This window comes from Macaca mulatta, chromosome 10, assembly GCF_049350105.2.
Source record: "Macaca mulatta isolate MMU2019108-1 chromosome 10, T2T-MMU8v2.0, whole genome shotgun sequence".
In the NCBI taxonomy this organism is placed as follows: Eukaryota; Metazoa; Chordata; class Mammalia; order Primates; family Cercopithecidae; genus Macaca; species Macaca mulatta.
In genome coordinates, this window is record NC_133415.1 from 97,639,408 (window position 1) to 97,662,135 (window position 22,728).

The window sequence follows — 22,728 nt, forward strand, 5'->3', positions numbered from 1 at the left end:
TTTTCCACTGTCAGAGGCTATTAGAAATTAGATTTGCTTGATAAATGAAATTGACCATGAAGAGGAGACAGGAGGCGGATACAGTGGTCCATACCTATAATCCCAGCAGTTTGGGAGGCCAAAGCAGAGGATCATTTCAGCCCAGGAGTTCGAGACCAGCCTGGGTAACATAATGAGACCCTGTCTCTAAAAAAATTTTGAAAATAGTCATTCGAGGTGGCTTGTGCCTGTTGTACAAGCTTCTTGGGAGGCTGAGGTTTGAGCCCAAGAATTCAAGGCTGCAGTGAGCTATGATCCACCACTGCACTGTAGTCTGGGTGACAGAGAAAGACCCTGACTCTAAAAATAATTTTTTAAGTGGGTGATTTTACTACCCAGTTAAAAAAATGATGCTGATGATGCTGATAACAATGACTGCCATTTAGTAATATCTTTTTCACAATGTACCCCATCAACTGGAGCAGGGCTGGGCATGTATTAAGCACTCCATAAAACTGTCTTGGATGTTGAATTTATCATGCAAATGCCTTACAGAACAGTAATAATAATAAATTACTATGAAGTGAATGCCTTACGGCTGCACTGCGCCCAACCACACCTAATGTCATAAGCGTGACACGTCACGCAATCCTTCCAATAACCTGAGGGGTAAGCACTGTTATTATCTCTATTTACAAATGAGGACACCGAGACACAGCGAGGTTATGTCATTTGTTTAGAGACACAGCTAATAAGGTAGAAGAAAAAAAGGGAGAGGGTGGTTTAAACCCAGGTCTCTCTGAATTTAAAATCTATATATTTTTTGCCTCCCAAATCAAGAGAGTATTTTGTATACAACAAAGGTCTGTACAAATGTTACTTACCAGTATCATCACAGTATGATAATGTCTCTCTTTTTTTTTTTTTTTTTTTTTTTTTTTTTTTTTTTTTTTTAGATGGAGTCTGGCTCTGTGGCCCAGGCTGGAGTGCAGTGGCGTGATCTTGGCTCATTGCAAGCTCCGCCTCTCGGGTTCACACCATTCTCCTGCCTTGACCTCCCGAGTAGCTGGGACCACAGGCATCCGCCACCAAGCCTGGCTAATTTTTTGTATTTTTAGTAGAGACAGTGTTTTACCATGTTAGCCAGGATGGTCTCGATCTCCTGACCTCATGATCCGCCCGTTATCACAGTATGAGAATTTATTTTTTTTAGAGATAGGGCTTTGCTGTTGTCTAGGTTGGAGTACTATGACACAACTGCAGCTCACTGTAACCTTAAACTCCTGGGCTCAGCATTCCTCATACCTCAGCTTCCTGAGCAGCTAGGACTATAAGCACACGCCACCACATCTGGCTGATTTTTATTTATTACAGAGATGGGGGTCTTGCTATGTTGTCCAGCCTGGGCTGGAACTCCTGGCCTCAAGTAATCCTCCTGCCACCTCAGCTTCCCAAAGTGCTGGGATTACAGGCATGAGATGAGCCACTGTGCCCAGCCCAACATGTGAAGATTAATGGGCCCAGGGGGAAGAAGGATTTTCCACAGTCGAGCTGCCTGTCAATGGAATGGGGAGCCCCTGGGAGATTGTGAGCTCTCTTTCCTGTTGCTAGACGCACCCAAGGGAGAATCAACTCCTACCTAGCAGGGAGACTGGGATGGGAACTGAGCTGTGGTCCCCAGATGGGACACTGGATCAGCACAGAGAATCCCAAATGTGGTTGAATATCAGAATCGCCTGGGAGCTTGTGAAGCAACAGAGTCCAGGCTGCACGCCCGATTTTTAATTCAGTGGTCTGGGTTGGGGATCAGGATCCTGGCTGCTGACGAAAGGCATATGCAGAGCAGGTTGAGAGTCACAGACTAGCAAAATGCTGAGTGTCCTTCGTACCCAAGATCACTGGATTGCAGAAGCCACTAAAGGAACTCAGGACACACTCTTAAAAACCATAGGATTTGCCTAATAATAATAAAGGCATGCTCTGGCCAGTTACTGCGCCAAGCATGATACCCGTGGCCCCATAGACCCCTCCTCCCCAGGTTCCTCTACCCTCCTTCCACTTTTCAACTCCAGCATCCTCTCTTCCAGGAAGCCTCCCCTGATTCCCAGAGCTGGGGACCCCTCTTGGGGGTCCCACAACAGAAAAGATTCTCACTTGTGAATGTCTGTGTCTATGTTTACCCACTGCCACTCCAGGCTGTGACAATGCTAGTGTCTCACTCAAGTCCCTGCGCCCAGCACCTAGGGCCTGACCCAGTGGAGGTGCTCACTAAACATCTACAGAGAGGACTTGCTCTGCTCCATGAAGGATGGACAGAGGAGGCAGCGAATAAAGCAGCCGCTGCAGGGAGGAAGTAATCCAGGTCACCAGGTTGGAAGGAGACAGAACCTACAAATTTTCCCCGCCACTGTTCAGAAGAGGCCTGGGCTATTTATAGCTCACAAGCCTTCTGCTTCTTGCATTTAAATGCAGGGCCAGGCATAGAATAAAATCCTGGGGAGGTCTGTCAGTTTTCAAATTTATTTATTTATTTTCTATAAGAACGGGAGCAGAAAGCAGGGACAAAAATGAACCATGGCTATTAGGGTGAGCTGTCTCGTGCTGTCCCTAGGCCTGCCTTGCCAAGTCTGTTGACAGAAGAGTGGCAAGCAGTTCTAGACCTGATCCTAGAAATCAGAGTGTCCCTGTGGAGCACGGCCTGTGAAGGTCCTTTTAAGGTGATTTTTAAATGGTAGCTTCAGCTTACAAACTAGTATTACAGCATGACCCTGCGTTGGTTTAAATATGTGTTCTGGTGTGTGCGTGCACGCGCACGCGCACACACCCCTAGAGAGAAATAGCCCTAGTGGTGAAGCATTCTACTTTTGGATTACAGAATTTGAGACATTTTAATTTTCTTTTTGTGTGCTTTCTCTGCATTTTCCCAAAATTGCCACCATGGGTGCACATAGCATATACAGTTTTACGAGGATGTTAGACTCAAGGAAACCAGCTCTGCCACTTGCTAGCTGTCTAACCTTGGGGGAATTACCTAATTTCTTCATCCGTAAAGTGGGAATAGCGACAGAACCTTTCTTAGAGGTTTGCTCCAAGGATTGTATAAGGTAACATATGTGAAATCCTAGCACAGCATCTGGAATGTGGCATGTGCTCAGGAAATGCCAGCTAGTATAACTGGACAAGCATTTGTAACTCGTGAAAGCATGATACCGTTTTTAAAAATTAAAACCATAAATGGCGACTCTCCCACTCCTGGGTGTGGAAGGAGCCCTGAGAAGGGATTGGATCATGGCTGACTGAGGAGGGCTCAGAGGCCTGAGTTCCAACTCGACCTGCCTGAAAATGTACAAATGACTCCTCCTCCTGATCAGTTTTCCGACTTTGAAAAGGATGGTGGAAGGGGGTGGATGTTAAGTCCTGCTCCTCTAAGCAGAGGCCCCAGAGGACTCACGATGATGCTATAACTCGGATCTCCAAGAAGGAGCTGATCCTGGTCCCACCCGGCCCCTTTCCTAGCTCCATTTCTTCCCTGTGTCCACTTCCTAATGCACCTGCTTTGTCGCCCTGAGACACAAATAAACCCCAGGAAGCTTCTTCCTAACCACATAAGGACCCCAGTGGTCTGGGGCACCTTCCCCACATCCAGCCTGGTAGTCAGCCTCTCACCCTTCAAGGTGGGACTCAGCACTCTCTGCTCAATGGAGTCACCATTATCTGCTCTGCTTGTCTTTTCTCCTGGGCTGAGAAAGTCCTGGTCCTATTTAGCACCATAACTCCAGTGCCCAGCACACTGGAGTGGGCCACTGAATATTTGTTGGCTTCAAAAAGAATGCTATAAAATATGATCCAGGGCAGTGCCAAGCAGCAGGTAGGCTCACAGACTCGAGTGTCAGGCAGGTCTGTGTTTGAACTTATTATTACACATATATTTTGAGATGGAGTTTCGCTCTTGTTGCCCAGGTTGCAGTACAGTGGCGTGATCTTGGCTCACTGCAACCTCCACCTCCTGGATTCAAGTGATTCTCCTGCCTCAGCCTCCTGAGTAGCTGGGACTACAGGCATGCGCCACCATGCCCAGCTAATTTTGTATTTTTAGTAGAGATGGGGTTTCTCCATGTTGGTCAGGCTGGTCTCGAACTCTTGACCTTAGATGATCCAACCACCTCGGCCTCCCAAAGTGCTGGGATTAGGGGCGTGAGCCACTGTGCCTGGCCTGAACTTATTATTGAATGGCCCTGGGCCAAAGATGGGCCTGTCCTTTCTGAGCTTTAGTTTCTTCATCTGCACATGGGGTATGACAATGGTATACCCCTCATAGTCTGACGTTTCAATAAGATAATCCAGGTAAAGTGTTCAGAATGCCTGGCATATATGAAACAATAAATATTACTATCATAATGAGACTGATCATTAACAATGTAAAATGACTTGGTGGCTACCTCCGGAAACCAGTCTCAGCACTTTCCCTTCAGGTCTGGTTCGGGTCTGTGGGGTGAGGTGAACTCCCGGACAGAGTGCTCCCTGCACAAAAATGCCCGACTGAGAAGGGGCACAAGCAGAGGTACAGCCTGTTTTCCCTTGCCCAGACGTGTACCCTGCTGGCACTGGAGAAAGGGGAACGTTGTTCTGATTCATCCTCCTAGAGGAGGCAGCACTTTTAAAATTCTACCACCAGGATGCGGGGAGGGAGAGAAGTACCTTCCTCTAACTTGTATAAGGATGCTATCTAAGTGCTGTGTCTGGACCAGGGCCCTCGTTATGGGACCATGAGGGAAAGGGCCACCCTGGGCTGTGCTCACTGTCAGTTCTAAGGATGACACAAAGGCCCCTCCAAGATTATGGGGCCCACGGCAGGAGAACAAATGGAGGACCTCATACTTATTCTAAATATGTAAAAGTTATAAATCAGGCTATTAAATAAAACATGTTCTATCCTTTCATTGTGACAAATATGTCTTCATAATGACCTTCAAGGCCAGGACAGTTCAAATTTAGAATCCTCCAAGTGCCGCAGATGAATGTGGAGTGGGGAGGGAGCCAGCCCTAGGCCATGGCCCACCCTTTCTCCTTCTGCTCCCATACCCAGAGGGCTCACTCTGCACCTCTGTGCTGGCTGTCACCTCCACAAACAGCACCTTCAAGGCCACACTCAGGATACTACCGATGGATGCATCCACCCGCAGGAGAATGAAGCCAGGGAAGGGGTCGAGACAGACCCTGAAAGCTGACTCAGGGCCATTTGGGCAGGGAATCTCAGGGTCCCCATGTCTAGAACAGGCCTAGAAGGAAAAGTCCCGGTGGGTAATATTCCCTTCACTCAACAAGAGTGAAGCCAGAGTCCTGACTGGAGGAGGGTCAGAGAACATTCCAGTAATGCTGGTGACCCCAGATCAGGGCCCTCCTTGCCCAGGTCTAAAGGTAGAAACAAAGGCTGGGCATGGTGGCTCATGCTTGTAATCCCAGTGTATTGGGAGGCCAAGGTGAGAGGATTGCTTCAGCCCAAGAGTTCAAGACTAGCCTGGGCAACATAGCGAGATCCTGTCTCTACAAAAAAATAAAATTAGCTGGGCAGGCTGGCATGTACCTGTAGTCCTAGCTTTTTGGGAGGCTGTGGCAGGAGGATTACTTGAGCCCAAGAGTTTGAGGCTTCAGTGAGCCATGACTGAGCCAGTGCACTCAAAGCCTGGGTGACAGAGCGAGCCCCTGTCTCTAAAAATAAAGGCAGGAACAAGACAGTACCCAATTCTACCACCAGCCAGGTCTGATATTCACCAAATGGGTCATGAGAAAACTCACAAGAGGTTTATACGGGGTGATTCCTTTGGGGATTGTGGTCTCCAATTTTTACCAAACCCTTTCCCAAATCAACAGATGTACCAACATCTGTGAGGTAGGCATGAAGCTTCTCTTACTTTCTTCCCCGGCAAGGCTCAGATTGAGGAGTCACATCTGTAGACCCTGTCCCAGCCTGGGCCTTTTCTGGGGCTGGAGACATTCGGACCCCACTCCCAATTCCTGGCCAGCGCTGAGGTCACCAACCATTCAAACTTAGCCTTAACAAAAGAGTGGTTTTCCTTTATTTTTTTATTTTAATTTTTTAAAGACTTAGACATTTACCTCTGGAGAGAAATTATGGGCTTCAAGAGTTCTTGACAAAGAGCTTCGTTCCAGAAATGTAAAGCCGGCATTTTAAATTTGGTTCTTATTCACTGCTGGAAAGTATTAGAATGAAGATTACAAATTTAATAATGTAACACGGCAGGAACTGGCCCGGCCTTGTCTCCAGGAGAGTAATTTGTTCCTGCCTTCAAACCGGCACTTCCCAGCCTCCCAGCATCACCAGACCAGCCTGGTGACATACAGCTGACTTTTTTTGTCTCTTGCGCACTGGCCCACGTGGCCAGCCCAGACACCAGAAGGTATCACTACCCTGGCCTGATAACTAGGGGTAGATGGTCAGATCTGTCTGGGGAGAGCCACTATAACCAAAAGGAGCCATCTCTGGGTCTCTTGGCTTCACTCCTTGCCTGCGGCCAGAGAGGTATTTAAAGACTGGCAAACCCCAAATTTGAGTTTGTCACATCCCTGCTAAAAACCCAAGAGGGGTTCCAACTGACCTTAAGCTCAAGCCCAAGAGTCTCACCTTTAAACGCCTAGTATCATCCAGTTCTGCCACCTCACCAACCACATACCCCTTTCCCTATGTGGTACATAGCTTTCAAAAGACCATGGCCCATTCCTGCCTCAGGGCCCCTGCACAACTGCTAATACTAACAAGAACTAACATTTACTGAGCACTAACTATGTACCACACACTGTGCTAAGGGCTTCACAGGTGTCCTCTCACCCCTACCCTGTGAGGTAGGCAATGGAGCCAAGTGGTGAAGCTCCAGGGACCAAAGAGCTGGACTTGAATCCTGCCTTGGACCCTGTGTGATCTTGGGCAACTTACCTAATGTCTCTGTGCCTCAGTTTCCTCATCTATAAAATAGGGATAGTCAGCCAGGCGCGGTGGCTCATGCCTGTAATCCCAGCACTTTGGGAGGCTGAGGCGGGTGGATCACGAAGTTAGGAGATCAAGACCATCCTGGCTAACACAGTGAAACCCCGTCTCTACCAAAAATACAAAAAATTAGCCAGGTGCGGTGGCAGGCGCCCGTAGTCCCAGCTACTCGGGAGGCTGAGGCAGGAGAATGGCGTGAACCCAGGAGGTGGAGGTTGCAGCGAGCCGAGATCGCGCCACTGCACTCCAGCCTGGGCGACACAGCAAGACTCCGTCTCCAAAAAAAAAAAATAGGGATAGCCCCCAAAACAACCCCACAGAGTAGTTTTGGGGCTTGAATGAGTGAATGGAAGTGAAGCGTCAGAATGCAAGGGGTGTCATGTAAGCCATGTTAATTATCTTTATCAGCCTTTTACAGAGAAAGAAACAGAAGCACCACCAAGTGAAAAATAATGTGGAACAGGTCACGCAGCAGCTAAGGAGAGTGTGGTCTCCAGACTCTGAAGCCCTTAATTTTTACCATGATATGCCCATTGTAGAAAATCTGGAAAATACAAAAAAAGCACAAACTAGAAAGCAAAAACTATCCATAATTCTGTCATGCAGAAGCAATTATAGTTATTTCCATCTGTGGGGAGAGGGGAGCGGGAGGGGGAGAGACAGCCACACAGAGAGTCCAGGATTCCATCCCCCTTCCCATCACTATGGAGTCTGTGTTCACAGCATCCTGTCTCACCCCTCCCCTCCCCTGCCCTGCCTTCACTTGGCCAACGCCACTCACACCTCAGGTCTCTACTGAGCTGTCCCCCTCCCTGTGCCCCCCACCCAACACGTCAGTTCTTCCTGCTATGGCCTTTCCCGGCACCCTGTGCTTGTCTTATATGACTGTTTATCACAGGCATGATTGGATTATTAGTTGCTCCTTCAAGATGTGTAACGTCCAACACCTCCCCTCACCCCAGAAACCAGAATGTAATTCCATGACGACGAAGACTGGACTTGCCTTAGGTCACCAGAACAGGGCTTGGCCATGAGCAACTACTAGAGAAGAAAGAAGGAAATAGAGTGGGGAGGAAGGAGAGGAGAGAAAAGGGGAGGAAAAGAGGGATTTGGGATTCAACTCTGCCTCTCCCAAATCAGTGCCCCCTTAGTGGGATGCAGATGGGAATCACACAGTCCCTGCCCTGCAGGGGCTCACAGTGTGACAGTGAAAAAGTGAAAAGCCAGACTGTGCAAGCACTGGAGACGGAGAGAAGCAAAACACCACGGGGGCTCCCAGGAATGGCCACCTCCACCCTAGAGAAGAGGCGTGTGCTTCCTGGAGGAGGTGATCCTGGAGCCCTGCAGAAGCAGACATCAGGCGTCCCAGTTGAGGAAATGGCCCAAGTAGAGGCATGGAGGGAGAAAACTCAAACAAGACTGTTAAATATGAAGAAGCTGGATTTTGCCTGGAAGGAACAAGTGCTTGGAAGAGCTGGAAATATGAAGTCAACTAATCGGCTCTATACAACACTTGTTTTCCGTGTTCATCCTGTGCCTTTCTAGTACATTCTCCAAATAGTCAAACAAGCCATGCCCCTGAGCTGGAGTGAGCAATGCTGTCATTCCTCACCTCCTAAACCCTTATCCGGGCCCAGTCTCCTATTGCCAGCACCTGCATTTCTCTGCCTGAGCGCTACCGCCCATGGCAGGCTGGAAAAACACAGGCAATAGCCAACTCTCTGATCTGGCCTAGCAGCTCTTAACCAATGACTGATGGGAACGGCTATATTTTGGGTGGGATAACTAAAGTGCATGTTTTACCCCAGGAGTCCGCAAACTATGGGCCTCGGACTAAATCCATCTTGCTGCCTATTTTTGTAAATAAAGTTTTATTAGAACACAGCTCACCCATTCATTTACATATCGTCTGGGGCTGCTTTCTCACTGCAACTTCATGATTGAAGCGTTGCAACAGAGACTGTATTCCTGCAAAGACTAAAATATCTACTGTCTGGCCCTTTACAGAAGCAGCTTGCTGAGTTCTGTGCTACACTGTCTCCCCAGAAGTCCCCAGGAAGATTAAACTCCAGTTGCCCTCGCTCGAGGTAACCTGCCTGATAACACACAGTCTCCTGACTTCTTTCTCTGCCTCACTTCCTCACTTCCGTCCTGGGGTTTCATCCATCACCTTTGTGAACCATATGAAGCATATAAAATTCCATTAGACTGCTTCCACTAATAAAAATGGCAGTGCCAGGCAGTTTGCCCTAATACTTGTACTTGACTCCTTGTGTCAGACTCTGTTCTGGGAAAACCTAAACTAGGAGAGCAGAGCAAGTGTCATCATGCCCATTTATGCCCATTTTACAGACAAGCCCTAATTTAAAGCTGTTCTCTGCACACACATTGTCTCCTCAGCAAAGGCAGAGGTCAGCCTTGGTTTGAGACCCTTCCCGCATTCCCCAGTCAGAGCCTTGTCATGTGTCTTTGATATCCGCAGTATTATTAAAACACCTGTAGGTTACCTCCTGCTTACAGCTGTGAACCTGTTCATCTAATGAGGAAATCAAAGTTCAAAGGGGGGAATGACTTGCCCAGGGTCAGTTGGCAAACTGGCAAAAATGAGATCTCAAATCCAGGTTTCTTTATGACAAATCCAGGGCTCATCCCATGACAAATCAACTACCTCTTCTGCTTTCACCTCAGGCCACCTATTAGGGCTTCTGCCCACCTCTCTGGATACACGGCCAACTTTCCATGAGGATCAGGCAGGTTCAAATATATTAAAATCCTTTGTCAGACACAAAGGACTTCACGTTTGCAAGGTGCAAAGTAGAAAGTCAGGACAGACACCGTCCAAAGAGGGACTTGGAAAGAGGTCCAGAAAGAAGCACCAGATACAGGTATATATTCATGAAAAACATTAAATATAGTACAGAATGCTGGAAAGAACACAAGTGTTAGAATAGGCCTGGGTCTGAAGCCCTGTTCTGCCCCTCACTAGCTGTGTAACCTTGCCAAGTCAGAAGTCCATCTAGATGCTCAATTTCCATACGGTCGAATGTAATGACTATGCCCACCTTGTGGAGGGTGACCTGAAATGAGGGTTGGACATTGCTCAGCACAGAGCTGAGCACACCCACTCTACCCGCTCTGTAGTCAGGGGTTCCCAGAGAGTGGGTGAGTAGACCCCACTGGTGCCCTGGCCAGATCCCTCATGCCAAGCAGGTCCCCCATCACTCAGCAGCCATGAGTATCTGTTGGTGCCGGCTCACAGCTGCCCCATCTTTGGACAACTGCCCTTAGCTCATAGGAGCTGCCTTGCCCCAACAGTTATGCCCTCGGGGGACTACCCTGCTATAGGAGTACCGAAGGCTAGTCAACCGTGCCATGCCATCCATTCTCCAGAGCCCCCCAGGATCTGGCTGAGGTTAGCCTGCAGCCAAGTGCCCATGTCTGGCTGCTTCTTCTCCTGCCCCATGCTGCTTCTCCCTCTCCCTCGCTTGCAGGTTTCACCTGCGAGCACTCCCGCAGTCTATTACTTGCACAAAAATCCATATCTCAGGCTAAGACGGTGGAAACCGTGAAGAGTTCTCCTGTTTTTCTGGATTCTTTATAAAATCAAGCGACTTCTGCGGAGAGTCCAGAGAAGAAGGTACATATTAAATTCTCCCTTGAGCCGGGCGTGGTGGCTCATGCCTGTAATCCTAGCCCTTTGGAAGGCTGAGGTGGGCAGACCACCTGAGGTCAGGTGTTTGAGACCAGCCTGGCCAACATGGTGAAACTCCATCTCTACTAAAAATATAAAAATTAGCTGGGCGTGGTGGCACACGCCTGTAGTCCCAGCCACTCACGAGGCTGAGGCAGGAGAATCACATGAACCCAGGGGGCAGAGGTTACAGTGACCTGAGATCATGCCACTGCACTCTAGCCTGGGCGACAGAGCGAGACTCCAGCTCAGAAAAAAAAAATATATATTCTCCCTTGCTGGAGCCACACACCTGACTCCCCTCAGGGCCCAGCTGCCCAGTTTGGGGGTCCCTCTGCTAGGACTAAGCATGCCCAGTAGAAGCTGGGCACAAATGGTAGCTTTGTGAGGCCAGATGGCTCGGGGGTGGCTCGGCCAGGGCTTGGGCGGGCCCCAGAGGCACCTGGTCCAGTCTTGGTGTTGGACCCAGGCTGATGAAAGATGCTGCTCCAGACATTTGCGAGGAACTAAATTTCATTAGAGGACCCAATTAGTGACATATCTTTCCACCCACTCTCAGGTGATTCCAGGTGGCATTTACTAGGAACACTGAGTGCTGGAGATGAAGGGAGCAGACTTGAGGCCTCAGGTGCTGCAGGGTCCATGATGGCTTCTTGGGGTGCGTCGGGGGACGGGGAGAGACCCTGAGTTGTGTATCCAGAAACATCAGTGCCATAGACCTCCTGTGAGGCTTCAGGTGAATTGAGATTGCTCTCTGGGCCTCAACTAAGATAGCCACAGTAGATGACCTCAGAGGAACTTCCAACTAAAATAATGACAGCTAACACTCTTAAGACACTTCTACTGCGTACCAGGCTCTCTACCAATATTTATTCGTCTAATCCTCTTGACACCTTCGAGGTGGGAAGGGGCTATTATAAGCCCATTTTAAAGATGAGGAAACAGGCTCAGGGAGGTTAAGTGACTTGCTCAGAGTCACACAGCCAGTAAGTGGTAGAGCCAAGATTCAAATCCAGGTTATCTGGCTGTGGAGCTCATTACTTCCACCATGCTATACTGCCTGGTGCAACCCAGCTTCTCTGGAACTCTCACAGTGCCTGGCACAGCAATGGGCACCGCCATCAGTGCTCAATAAGAATTCAAAAACAGGAAAATAAGAAAAAACTGGTAGCCTGAAAGAGTGTGATGGCGGCTTGTGGGAGTGGGACTGGATAGCTGAGCAGGAGGGAGATGCCACGTCCTTGGATGTCCTCTGGTGCTGTATGGCTTTTTTACTATGTATCTATGGTATCAGCACTAATAACAGCATAAAGCATTATGAAAGCTGACAATAGTGCTTGTACCAGGGATGGGACAGGAGGATCAGAAGACAGGGGTGCCCAGGACACTTCCCACTGGATATTTTTCATGTGTTTAAAATGTTGTAGCATCTGCATATATTACCTAATCCAAAAAAAATACTTACTTTAAAAATTATCCAAGGACCAATCAAGCAAAGATCAGCTAGAGAGAAACTGGCAGGAGGGGGAGCTCTGGGGATGAAAAATAACCATCTAGGGGTTACCGCAGAGTTGAGGGAGACAAAGGAGGAAATGGAGGGGCCTGTACAAGTGTCCTTCCTTCTCTGGGAGACTCCTCGTATATCTAAATCAAGCCCACCAGACTCTCACTCTGCAGGCAAGGATACTGAGGCCCAAAGAGTCAAAGAAAAGTGGGTGTAGGAGACACTCAGACTCAGCGATGAACAAAGTCCTTCTCTCTTTACTCCTAACGCAGCCTTTTAGGCTCCACTGTGCACACAGTAAACATCACATACCTAGACCAGAGCAACGAGGCCTGACACCAGTTGTGTGCTGCTCCATCCCATCCTTCCTCCACCCAGATGTGCATATCACATCATTTTTACAAAGTCTACAGGAAGAGGAAAGGCAGCAGCTTCCACCGCTTGGATGTCTTCTAAGTGTTGTACACACATTCTCCCGAATTCTCACAAGGTATCTCTAACTCCATTTTGCAAAGCACAGGCTGAGGCCTAGATCAGTTACATACCATGGTCAAGATGTACAGCTAGAAAGGGCCATTGATGCAAACCCAGGCCTTTGGGCCTCCCAAGTCCGCTCATTTTTACTATCTCAAGCCACCCCTCACAGACGGCATTTCCCATCAGTTTAGGACAAGTCCCACCTGGAAACTATTTGTAAGTGCCTTTGTCTTCACATTCTGAGTTGTATGGGGCTGGGTGAGAATCTCATCACACCATAAGGTTGGGCCCCTGCCTCTAACCTGAGCTAGACCCCAATCTTCCCTAGAAAATTACCAGTGACCCCTTTCTTAGAAACATCTGAATAAACGGACTCAGTAAATTCCCTCGGTAGATTACCCAACACTTTGCACCCTTTACATCGATGATTCCTTTAATTTACTTCTTCCCAGTAGAGGCTTCTCCTCAAATAAACTTCCTGGTTTTAACACACAGCCCTCCCTTTTCCCAATGCAGAAAAGGGACTATGTCCTGTTCTCGCTGGACAAAAACAGAGCTAGACCTGAACACTCAGAATTCCCAGAGCTGTCTGGGTCCAATATCCCATGCAATGATATCGTGGCCTGATGCATTGCTCATTTTGACTCATTTATCATTTGTACAAATGACTTCCTGGAGGCTTTATGAGGGCCTATGTGTTAAACCCGGCGCAACGCAGGCAGCAGCTGAGACTCATTTGGATCACAGACTCTGTGACGGAAACAAGAGGGCCTGAAGACCGTACCCAGGACTGAATTTGTTACCCAATGTCCCAGCATCTAAGACATCAGGAGCCAGGAGACATCCCACGTTGGCAAGACCCCTTCAGTTCTCTCCAGCCTTTTCCTCCAACCCAGTGGTTCTCGAGGTAGGGTCCCTGGATCAGCAGCATCCGTATCTGCATCACCTGGGAACTTGTTAGCAATGAAATTCTCAAGTCCCCCCTGCCCCAAAACTAAATAAGAGACTCTGGGTGGGTCCAGTAGTCTGTGTTCAGAAGCCCTCCAGAGGATTCTGAGGCTCACTCAAGTTGGGCGGCCCTGCTCTAACCCATTTAAACTGACAACAGCCACTGTGACAATTGCAGCTGCTACCAATGACTGGGAACCTCCTATGTGCAGAGGGTTAAACACACACTCTCATCCATTAATCCTCATAGCAAAGGACACCTTATTCCACGCATCCAGCTCTGGGCTAGGTGCGTTGTGTGCATGGTGTCATTTACTCCTCACTATAACCCTCTTTAGTATTATTATGCCCCATTTTACAGATGAGGACACTGAACCCCACAGGGTTGAAGCAACTTGCCCACAGTCATACAATTCAGAAGTGGCAGTTAAGATGAAAATTCAGATTGGTTGGATTCCAAAGCCATGTTCTTTCTGTCCATTCATGGAAGTTCCCCACGGTCTCTCACACCTACATCGGTTTGGGTCAGGTGAGATTCGAAGAGGGGCGGAGGCAGGCAGGGTGAGGAGAAAGAACCCAGCCTCAACTCCACAGTGCCTTCCAGCTACAATGTGAAAGGAAGCCGCGTTATGCATTTAAAGGCACAGCCATCTGTGCCGAAGGAACATAAAAAACAGGGATTCAGGAGGCATCAGTTCTTGGCCTCTCTATAACTTCACCCAGCTGGGGGCCTTTTCTTTTCCTTCTTTGGACCTCAGTTCCTGCACCAGATAATCTTTATCCTCTACAAGGCTGAGATAAATTTGCCCCCTTCTCTGATCTCATCTCTCTAACCACACTGGTCTGCTTTCTATTCCCTAAAACTCAAACTCGCACTGAACTCAGAGCCTTTGCACAGCTATTCCCTCTACCTGGAACACTCTTCCTCCTCATATTCCCATTGCTGGCTCTTTGTCATTTAGGCTTTATCTCAAATATCATCTCCTTAGCCTTCCCTGACTACCTTACTTAACATTATCTCCTAGCCCATCATTGTTCCATTTTCATTCCACTTAACAGAACCTGAATTCTTTAATTGGTTACCTATTAATTGTCTGTTTCCCCCACCCCAGTTTCACTCGTTCCCCAATATGTCCCTAGCACTCTAGCACCTAGAACATTGTTCAACACTGAGCAGCTCATTAAATACTAGCTGAATGAATAAATACCAGAAAAGAAAACCTGGACTCAGAGGTCAAAGCTCTGGATCCTTAATATGTGACCTTGGCAAGCCACTTCGCCTCTTTGAGCCTGTTTCCCTACTTGCTTCATGAGGAAATGGGCTAGATGCTCTCCAAGGGTCCTTCCAAGACTGGAAGTCTTGGAAAGCCAGACCTGGAAGCAGCCCAGCTGGTCCATCCAGAGAAGGCAGCTGGCCAGGGTCCCAGCAGCAGCTGCCCTCTCCCCACCCCCATCCACATCCCTGCCCAGCCACGCCATCATCTCACTCCCCCGTCGCAGAAACTGTTAATGAAGTGCGCACTGCTAAATGCAGTTACAATTACGGGGGCTAAGAATAAGGCGCTGACATCAGCCTCCTCAGTTTCCGAGTGAATCAGAAGGGGAGGGGGGAGGAAGGAGAAAAGGGGAGGGGGGGATGGCGCTCTGGAGCTGTCAAGTGGAAATAGCACAGCGTTAAATATAATCCAGCATTGGCCTACATCAGTCTGGAGAGGCAGGTGATGGCTTGGCCCCCAGGGCCAGGGCAGACAACTGGATTCTTCAAGGAGGCCAGGCAGCCATGGCAGCTGAGGGCCAACTGTGACAGGGATCATCCAGGAACCAATGGCCAGGAAGGCCCTCCGACGGGTGGGTGGATTGTAGCAGGGTGTTAGACCCTGGTGGGGTACATCACACCCAGGCCTTTGCCACCTGCTGTTCTGACAGCACAAGCATAGCCCCAGGAGCTTACACAGTCCTGTCTCACCCAGGATCTCATTTCATGCCCAGAAGCAGAAGATGGCCTAGAGTCAAACACACTTGGATTTGAATTGCCACCCTACAACCTGAGAAAGTCACGAATTCAACTGCTCTGAGCTGCCTGGCTTTCCTCATCTGCAAAATGGGTACATCTGCAACAGCAGCTACCCCTTCAGGTTGCCATAGGATTCAGTGCAATCACAGAAAGCACTGAGCACAGCCAAGCAAGCCCATCAATCATTTTATTTTTATAATCCTGAGATGCTTGAACAAAAATAATTAACCCTTTTTTTTTCCAGATGAGGCTCAGGAAGGTTAAGAGATTTGCTTGAGGTCAGAGCCAGAGCGGATTCAAATCCAAGCCCAGTTATTTTTCTAATACAAAAAGGCAGTGGAACTGACAAGGAGCGCGGAATGGGGGAAGGTTTATAGTGGGGGAGATACTGCACCCTTTTGAGCACATTCACCGAAAGTGGCACCTTTCCAGCAATTTTTAAAAGACACGATGAAATGATGGTTGTTACGGCCATAGTGAAAAGACACAGAGAAGGCAGAGTAGCAAAAAGTCCCTGGGACAGGCGAGAGGGTCGGCAGAGGGTGAAGGCTTCCTTCCATTCTCGCTCTCCTCCGCACCTCTGCCCGCACCCCCACTCAGCCTTCAGTTGGAATTGGCTCTGCCTCTGGTTCTAGCGGGGAGTGGGGAGGGACACAGAGCCGCATCCTGAAAGGGAAACAAGGTAGATGGACCTCTCTCTCCCTTCCCACCAAACAGAACCAGGTGGGCCTATGGCAGCTGCAAACCGAGGAAGCTGGAGCCAGGAGTCTGGGGGCTTGGGGATGGGGAAGGGGGTGCCTAAGGGAGAGAGAAGAGAAGGAAAGAGCTCTGATAGCACCAGAGCAGACCTGCAGACCAGTGATCTGTACAATGGGGTAAGGGGTGAATCCTCATGCACCTGATTTTTCTAAGATCATTCTTTCAGGATAATTTGATTAAAATAAAGTGATTTGGGCTGGGCATGGTGGCTCATGCCTGGAATCCTAGTACTTTGGGAGGCTGAGACGGGAGGATCATTGAGTTCAGGAGTTTGAGACCAGCCTGGTGACATAGTGAAACTCCATCTCTACAAAAAAAAAAAAAAAAAAAAAAAAAATTAGCCAGGGGTGGTGGTGCACGCCTGTAGTTCCAGCTACTTGGGAGGTTGAAGTGAGAGGATCATTTGAGCCTGGGAGGCAAGGATTGCAGCAAGCTGAGATCGCACCACTGCACCCCACCCTGGGCGACAGAGTGAGACCCTGCCTCAAAGTAAATAAATAAATAAAGTGGTTTGTGTCCATACTCTCACCCCACCCCTCAACTTGAACTATGGGAACAACTGGTTCAATTTTCCATCATGCTTCAGTTATCCAAATCTAGAAGAGTTCTGCTCAGCTCTGAAAACATTAAGAAAATGGGAAGGGGGGTGTGGTCAGGAGGAAGGGAGATAGGAAATGTCCTGCCCTGGAGGGTGAAGATGGGAGTGGAGGCTTCAAAGTGGCAACCTCATGCCTCCATGTGGTCCTGATCATGAAGGATATTTTAAGGCCTCCTCCCTCATCCACCCAGCCAGTCTCCTTCTAGGGCTGAAGGATTCATTCCCACCATCTTAGAGGGAAGGGGTGAGACAGCAGGACATTTTGTTTCCCAGAAAAAGCTCAGGTCAAATTTCAAGGACAAAAGTTAGCACTTGGTCTGGGAAAGAAAACTCTGCCAAATGGAACAAAGGGGGAGGGGGAGAACTCCAGTGAGGTCACTCCAGGTGCCTGGGGGTGTGGGGAGAAATTGGAACTCTGATTCTCCCTGCCAGGATCTGTCTGGCAGGATATAGGTATCGCCGCCTCATCACCCAGAAGTACTCAGACCACCCCCTACATTTCCCCTCTGTCCAAAAATGGGGAGCGGGGCGCTGTGGTACTAGTTTTTGGATCCCATTCACTATCCCACCCCGCCCCCAGCCCAACAGATTTGGTCTGAGCGGAAGAGGGTGGTGCCGGGAAGGGCTTTCCAGCCCAGAGATGTGGCCCAAACCGCTAGGAGAGGGACCGGTAGCTGGCTGGTGTTGCCATGGCAACTTCCTCCCTGCGCTGGATCGAAGCTTCCATCCTATGGGCAAATCAGAGCTGGCTGCTCCAGCTTCTCCGCCCTTCTCCCGGGCGGGAGGGGGAGAACTGGACGCTGAAACCACTTGGTCAGGCTCAGGAACACCATGCTCAATTCCAGACCCTGATGTAACAACCCCCTTTGGCATCTGTTGGAAACTAGAGACACCCCAGCTCCCCAGCTAGGCCCCAGGGCAGAGTGTCAGGGCTGGGACTGTAGATGTGATTGGTGCAAATGAAGTGGTCAGGAAGAGCAGGGAACCAGTGGCTGTAATCCTCCCCACCCACTTGACTGGCAGGCGAGTCCCCCAAATCCCTATGTTTAAGCCACTTCAAAGAAGGAGGGCCCAGCTCTACCTTAATAACTACAACGCTGCAATAAAAAGTATTGCAATTATATTAAAATTATAAAGCTAGCATTTTGAGAATCAGCCTTCTCCCCTCCCCAAACCCACAGATTCTTTTCTATGGTCATGTTCAGAAACAACTCTTTCTCAGTAACAAGACAGATAACAGCTAACATGTATTGAGAGCCTACCTCATGCCAGGTACTGTACTAAGACCTCTGCACAGCACAAACAGCATAATAGTTCATTAAAAGCACAGATGCTTGGGTCAGATTGCCCAAGTTCAAGGCTTCATTAACTCACTTCCTGGCTGAGTGACCTTGAAGGAATTAATATGTCTGTGCCTCAGTTTTCTCATCTGAAAATGGGGATGTTAACAGGATGGCAGTTTCATAGGCTTGCTATGAGGAATGAGTTAATATATTTAACATGTCTGGGAATATGTCTCGCACAAAGGTAATCATTTGTAAAATGTTAACCCTATGCAGTCCATGTTATTATTTTTCTTCTTCCTTACAGATACGAAACTGAGGCCACATGTCTAACTCCTCCCCAATTACAAACCCAGTGCCAACAAGGCTGGGCAACAAAACACACACACAAAAACGCCCCCAAGCACATGTTTCCCTAAAGCCCCAGCATCCTTGTGAAAGAGGGCAAAAGGAGCATCTCATGAAATAAGTTCAAAGTGCACGAGGGAAGATAACCCTTGAGAGGAATTCTATGAACCAGTAATGACCAGCATCCTGGACCCACAGGGGGTGGAAAGAGGTGTGAGGAAGGCTCAGCTTCCTGTGCCCACCCCAGTGGCCAAGGATCTCAAGTCCAAATCAGGAATGAGCTCTGCCCCAGTTAAGGCTAATAAGAAAAAGGCTCCTTCTCACACCATTTCTCAGGAAACTAGCAAAAGGATGGCAACTAAACCCTGAAGATGGCTCTGGCTCAGTCTGGTTGGAAAAAGATGCATTCGGCATGAGTTGGAAGCAGCAACAAAGGGGAGGCTCCGAGATGAGCCAGAGGCCTGTCAGGGACACATTTCTGAGACGGAGCCAGCAGAGACAGATAGGCATTAAGAGGACCAGGGGAGGGAGGGGAGAAGAGGCAGGTGGAGCCACGCCTGTGTCCAGTATGGGAGAGACCATTCCATTGCTTTTAGAAATCAGTTCAGCGCAGTGCTGTTCTAAAAGAATAAATCCAAAAGGCTTTTTTTTAGGAGAAAATTAATGACTTTAAGGAGAACGAGAGAAATTAAGCACCACACAACGCTGCCTACTTCCGACTTTCACCAGACATTCATTATTCTTCCGGAAATGAAAGTTGACTTTCTCCCTCCCCCTCCCAAATTTGAAGCATCCCTCAAGAACAGACAGTGAGCACAAGATGCCCAAATCAAACTCTTGGTCACCAGCCGCGCCCCCAGGCCTCCTCACCTGGGAAATATTTTCTACAAAGTGAGGTCTGGATTTCTTAAAAATCCTCTTTCAGAGGGAGGGCTACTGGTTTAATGGAAAGAGAACCATAAACCTGATTTTAGTCTCAGCTCTGTGGCTGCCTCACTAGATGACCTTGGGATATATTACACACACACACACACACACACACACACACCCATTCCAGGGCTTCAGTCACACACATACAAACACTCACACAAATACACACACACACCCCCATCCATTTGCGGGCAAAAAGGGGATAGACAAGATGATTTCTAGGTCTCTTCCAAGTGAAACACTAAAGAATTTCAAGAAGCCTGCTGGAAAAAACAAACATGAGTGGACCTTTAAAAATATCATTAATACTACATGAAGTTATCTGTTCTGACTTAAGTGAAACCAGAGCAAGTTGCCTGCAGCCTGCAATAACCAAGGTGTTTGACCCATGACACAGGGTTTGAAGAAAAACCAAACCATTCCTGCCTCTGATGCTCCTACAAACCCACGGTCCTGCCCAGACCGGCTCTTGAGACCCAAGTGGCCTGCTGACCACTCTACTGTGTTGAGGAGGCCCCTACTTCTTCCCTCCTTGCCTTGTCCAGAATAATAATACAACCTCCCTCAGCTACATCAAGGCAGAAGTTAAACCTCTGAGCCTCAGTTGTTTTTTTCTGTAAAATGGCGCTTGTAAAAATGGTAAAATGTCTCTGCAGCAACCATCTTCACCCTTACCCCCATCCCCACCTCCAGGTCAATAGAAAGATAGGTCTACTGGGGATCTGCCTCACCCATCATTCACCAGTCAACAAATTCTTCTGAAGAACAGGCAGGAAGACATGACCACCACTTCATCCCATGATAGAACCTTGGTTGCCAGGTTGATCAGACAAGGGTCCCCAAAGACTAAGTCTAAACCTGGGCCCAGGAACTTCCTAAAACCGTAGGCTACCTTTTGTGGATGGTGCAGACATGCACTTCGGGAGAGACAGTCCATGGTTTCCTCAGAGACTTGAAAGTGCCCATGAAACCATTTTGCTCCTCCAGCACATACGCTCCTCTGTTTTGTGCCCCCATTGAATTCAAATACTCTTGGATTTTCAGCTCACAAAACACTGAACTCCACCCTCACACCATACAGAGCCTTGCATCGATACGATGATCCCCATTTCAGAGATGAGGAAATCCAGGTTCAGGGGTGGCATGACTTGCCCAAGGTCACAGCTAACAAGTAGAGAATGAAGACTGGAACCTGATTCCGATTCCCAATCTGGCATTCTTTGAGGAACTGTCACCCAAGCCCTCTAGCTACCCCACCTGTTGGTGGATTCCCTTCCTCACCCCAGAACCAAATCCGGAGCGCTCATGTTCCTTCTGCCGGGTCCCAGGGCCCTAAAAAGTAGGTTTCCCTACAGCTCCCCACCCCTCCCTCTGGCTGAGGTTGTGCGCAGGCCTGGGAGGAGGAGGTTCAAGCCGCTGGATGGTGGCCGGCTTCAGCCCACCAAGAAAGGCGACTCCAGGGACGAGAGCACCTGAGGTCAGGGGCACACACCAGCGGGCGGACAAGTGTAGAGTTGGCGCCGCCCTACACCTCTCTCTGGGAAGTGAGGGGAGGAAAGGCCGTCACCTGGCCGGTTCCCCTGCGTCTGCCCCAGGCGTATAAGAAGCAGGAGTCTGGAGCCCCAGCCCCTGAGGAAAGGAGAGGAGAGACAATTGGGGGCGCTCAAGGCCTCGGGCGCCGGGCAGGGGTCTTGGGCAGGGATCCTCTGGATACGGCCAAGACAAAGATGGAGAGGTAAGGTCTGCGCGCCACCTCCAATGGCGAGGGGCGCGTCGGAGCCCCAGGGTGGGACGGCCAAAGCCCCGGGCTTGAAGAGTGGGCACATTCAGGAGACTCGGGAAGGGTGGCGGGTCGGATCCAGGGACGAGGCAAGGGGCCTCCAATAGGCGCAGGTGAGGAGGGAGAGCTGGGTCCTGGCGACCCAAAGGGCCCACCTGCGGGAAAGGTGAATGCAGACGATCTTGGGGTCCCTGGGGGACAAGGCCAGAAGACAGCGCATCCTGGAGACCCTGAGGTCCCGTGGGTGCGGAAGGAGACCCTGGGGGCGCCTTCCCAGGGCGTTGGGGGAGGGAAGGAGGGCTCACGGGTCGGGGAGGGGGCCTCCGGACCAGGATCCCGGGACACCCCGGGGGTCTGGGGACGGGCCGCGCGCTTACCTGCGTCCTCATCGTCGAAGGAGTTCATGCACGGGAAGTAGATGGCGAGCGCCTCGAAGGAGGCGGATAGACTGAGGCGGCTCTGCGAGCGCTCCATGCCTGCACCAGCGCCGGGCGCCTCGGCCGCGCCGGCGGCGGCGGCGGGCGGCTTGGGCAGCTTGGCCGCCCCATTCTTGACGCGGAGTACGGCGCGCGGCGTGGTGGCGGCGGCCCGGGGCCGGTCCGGGGCTCCGCTGCGGGGCTGGCGGGAGCGGCGGGGCCGGCGGGCGGGCCAGGAGCTGGCGGCGCGCGGAGCCCGAGGCGCACTGTGCTCCCGGCGGCGGCGGCTGTGGCGGCGGCGGCGGCGGCAGCAGTGGCGGTGGCGGCGCAGCGCGCTCTGGCCCGCGGCGCCCCCAGCCGGCCGCGCGGGGCGGGCTTGGAGCGGCGCCGCAGCCAATCCGTGCCGCCGGGGGAGGGGGCGCCACTGCGGGGCGTGGGAGCCCAAAGGGAGCCTGCTGCGGCCCCTTCTAGCCGCCCCGGGCCCGGTAGTTGCGCGCTGGGAGGCAGGCGCGGGGCGAGGTTGTCTGGACCCTGGTCCCAGGGCTATCCCCGACCCCGCCGCGGCCCCCACCTCAGCCGGCCGACTTGCGGAGAGGCCGGCGTCCAGTCCCCTACCCAGACAGGCCTCTCCCAGAAACACGGGCGCGCTCGGAGGGGATGCGCTCAGAGGGTCCCGCCCAGACGGGTCGGCATTCGGCCTCCCACACAGAGACCCTCAGCTTCACACCTGCACCCACAGAGAAGCTCAAACAGGCACCCACACCTACACATTCACTCTGCAACATGCCCCGCAGACACCCGGACAGATACACCCACAGACCCACCCCCTCACCGATGCGGGGACAGACACGTCCACGGACACACGCAGACTCACGCAGAGACCTGCAAACACACTCAGGGAGGCAGGCAGGCCACCCCTGGTGCCCGGCCTCCCACACAGGGAGACTCTCAGATGCCACAAAATCCCACGAAAGTTCAGGCAGGCATACACAGTCTCA

At 50.4% G+C, this 22,728-nt stretch overlaps 1 protein-coding gene across 2 annotated transcripts in view; it reads right to left on the reverse strand.

Annotated features, from left to right (window-relative positions):
• RIMS4 (regulating synaptic membrane exocytosis 4) overlaps nucleotides 1-22,069 on the reverse strand; it is a 57,598-nt gene extending 35,529 nt beyond the window's left edge. The window contains exon 1 of one of the 2 annotated variants that reach the window (XM_028827343.2): nucleotides 21,692-22,069. In XM_028827343.2, coding sequence (XP_028683176.1) covers nucleotides 21,692-21,788 — 97 coding nt within the window. In that variant the 5' untranslated portion in view covers nucleotides 21,789-22,069. 2 annotated transcript variants of the gene reach the window in all.
• Between the last annotated feature and the right edge of the window lie 659 nt (nucleotides 22,070-22,728).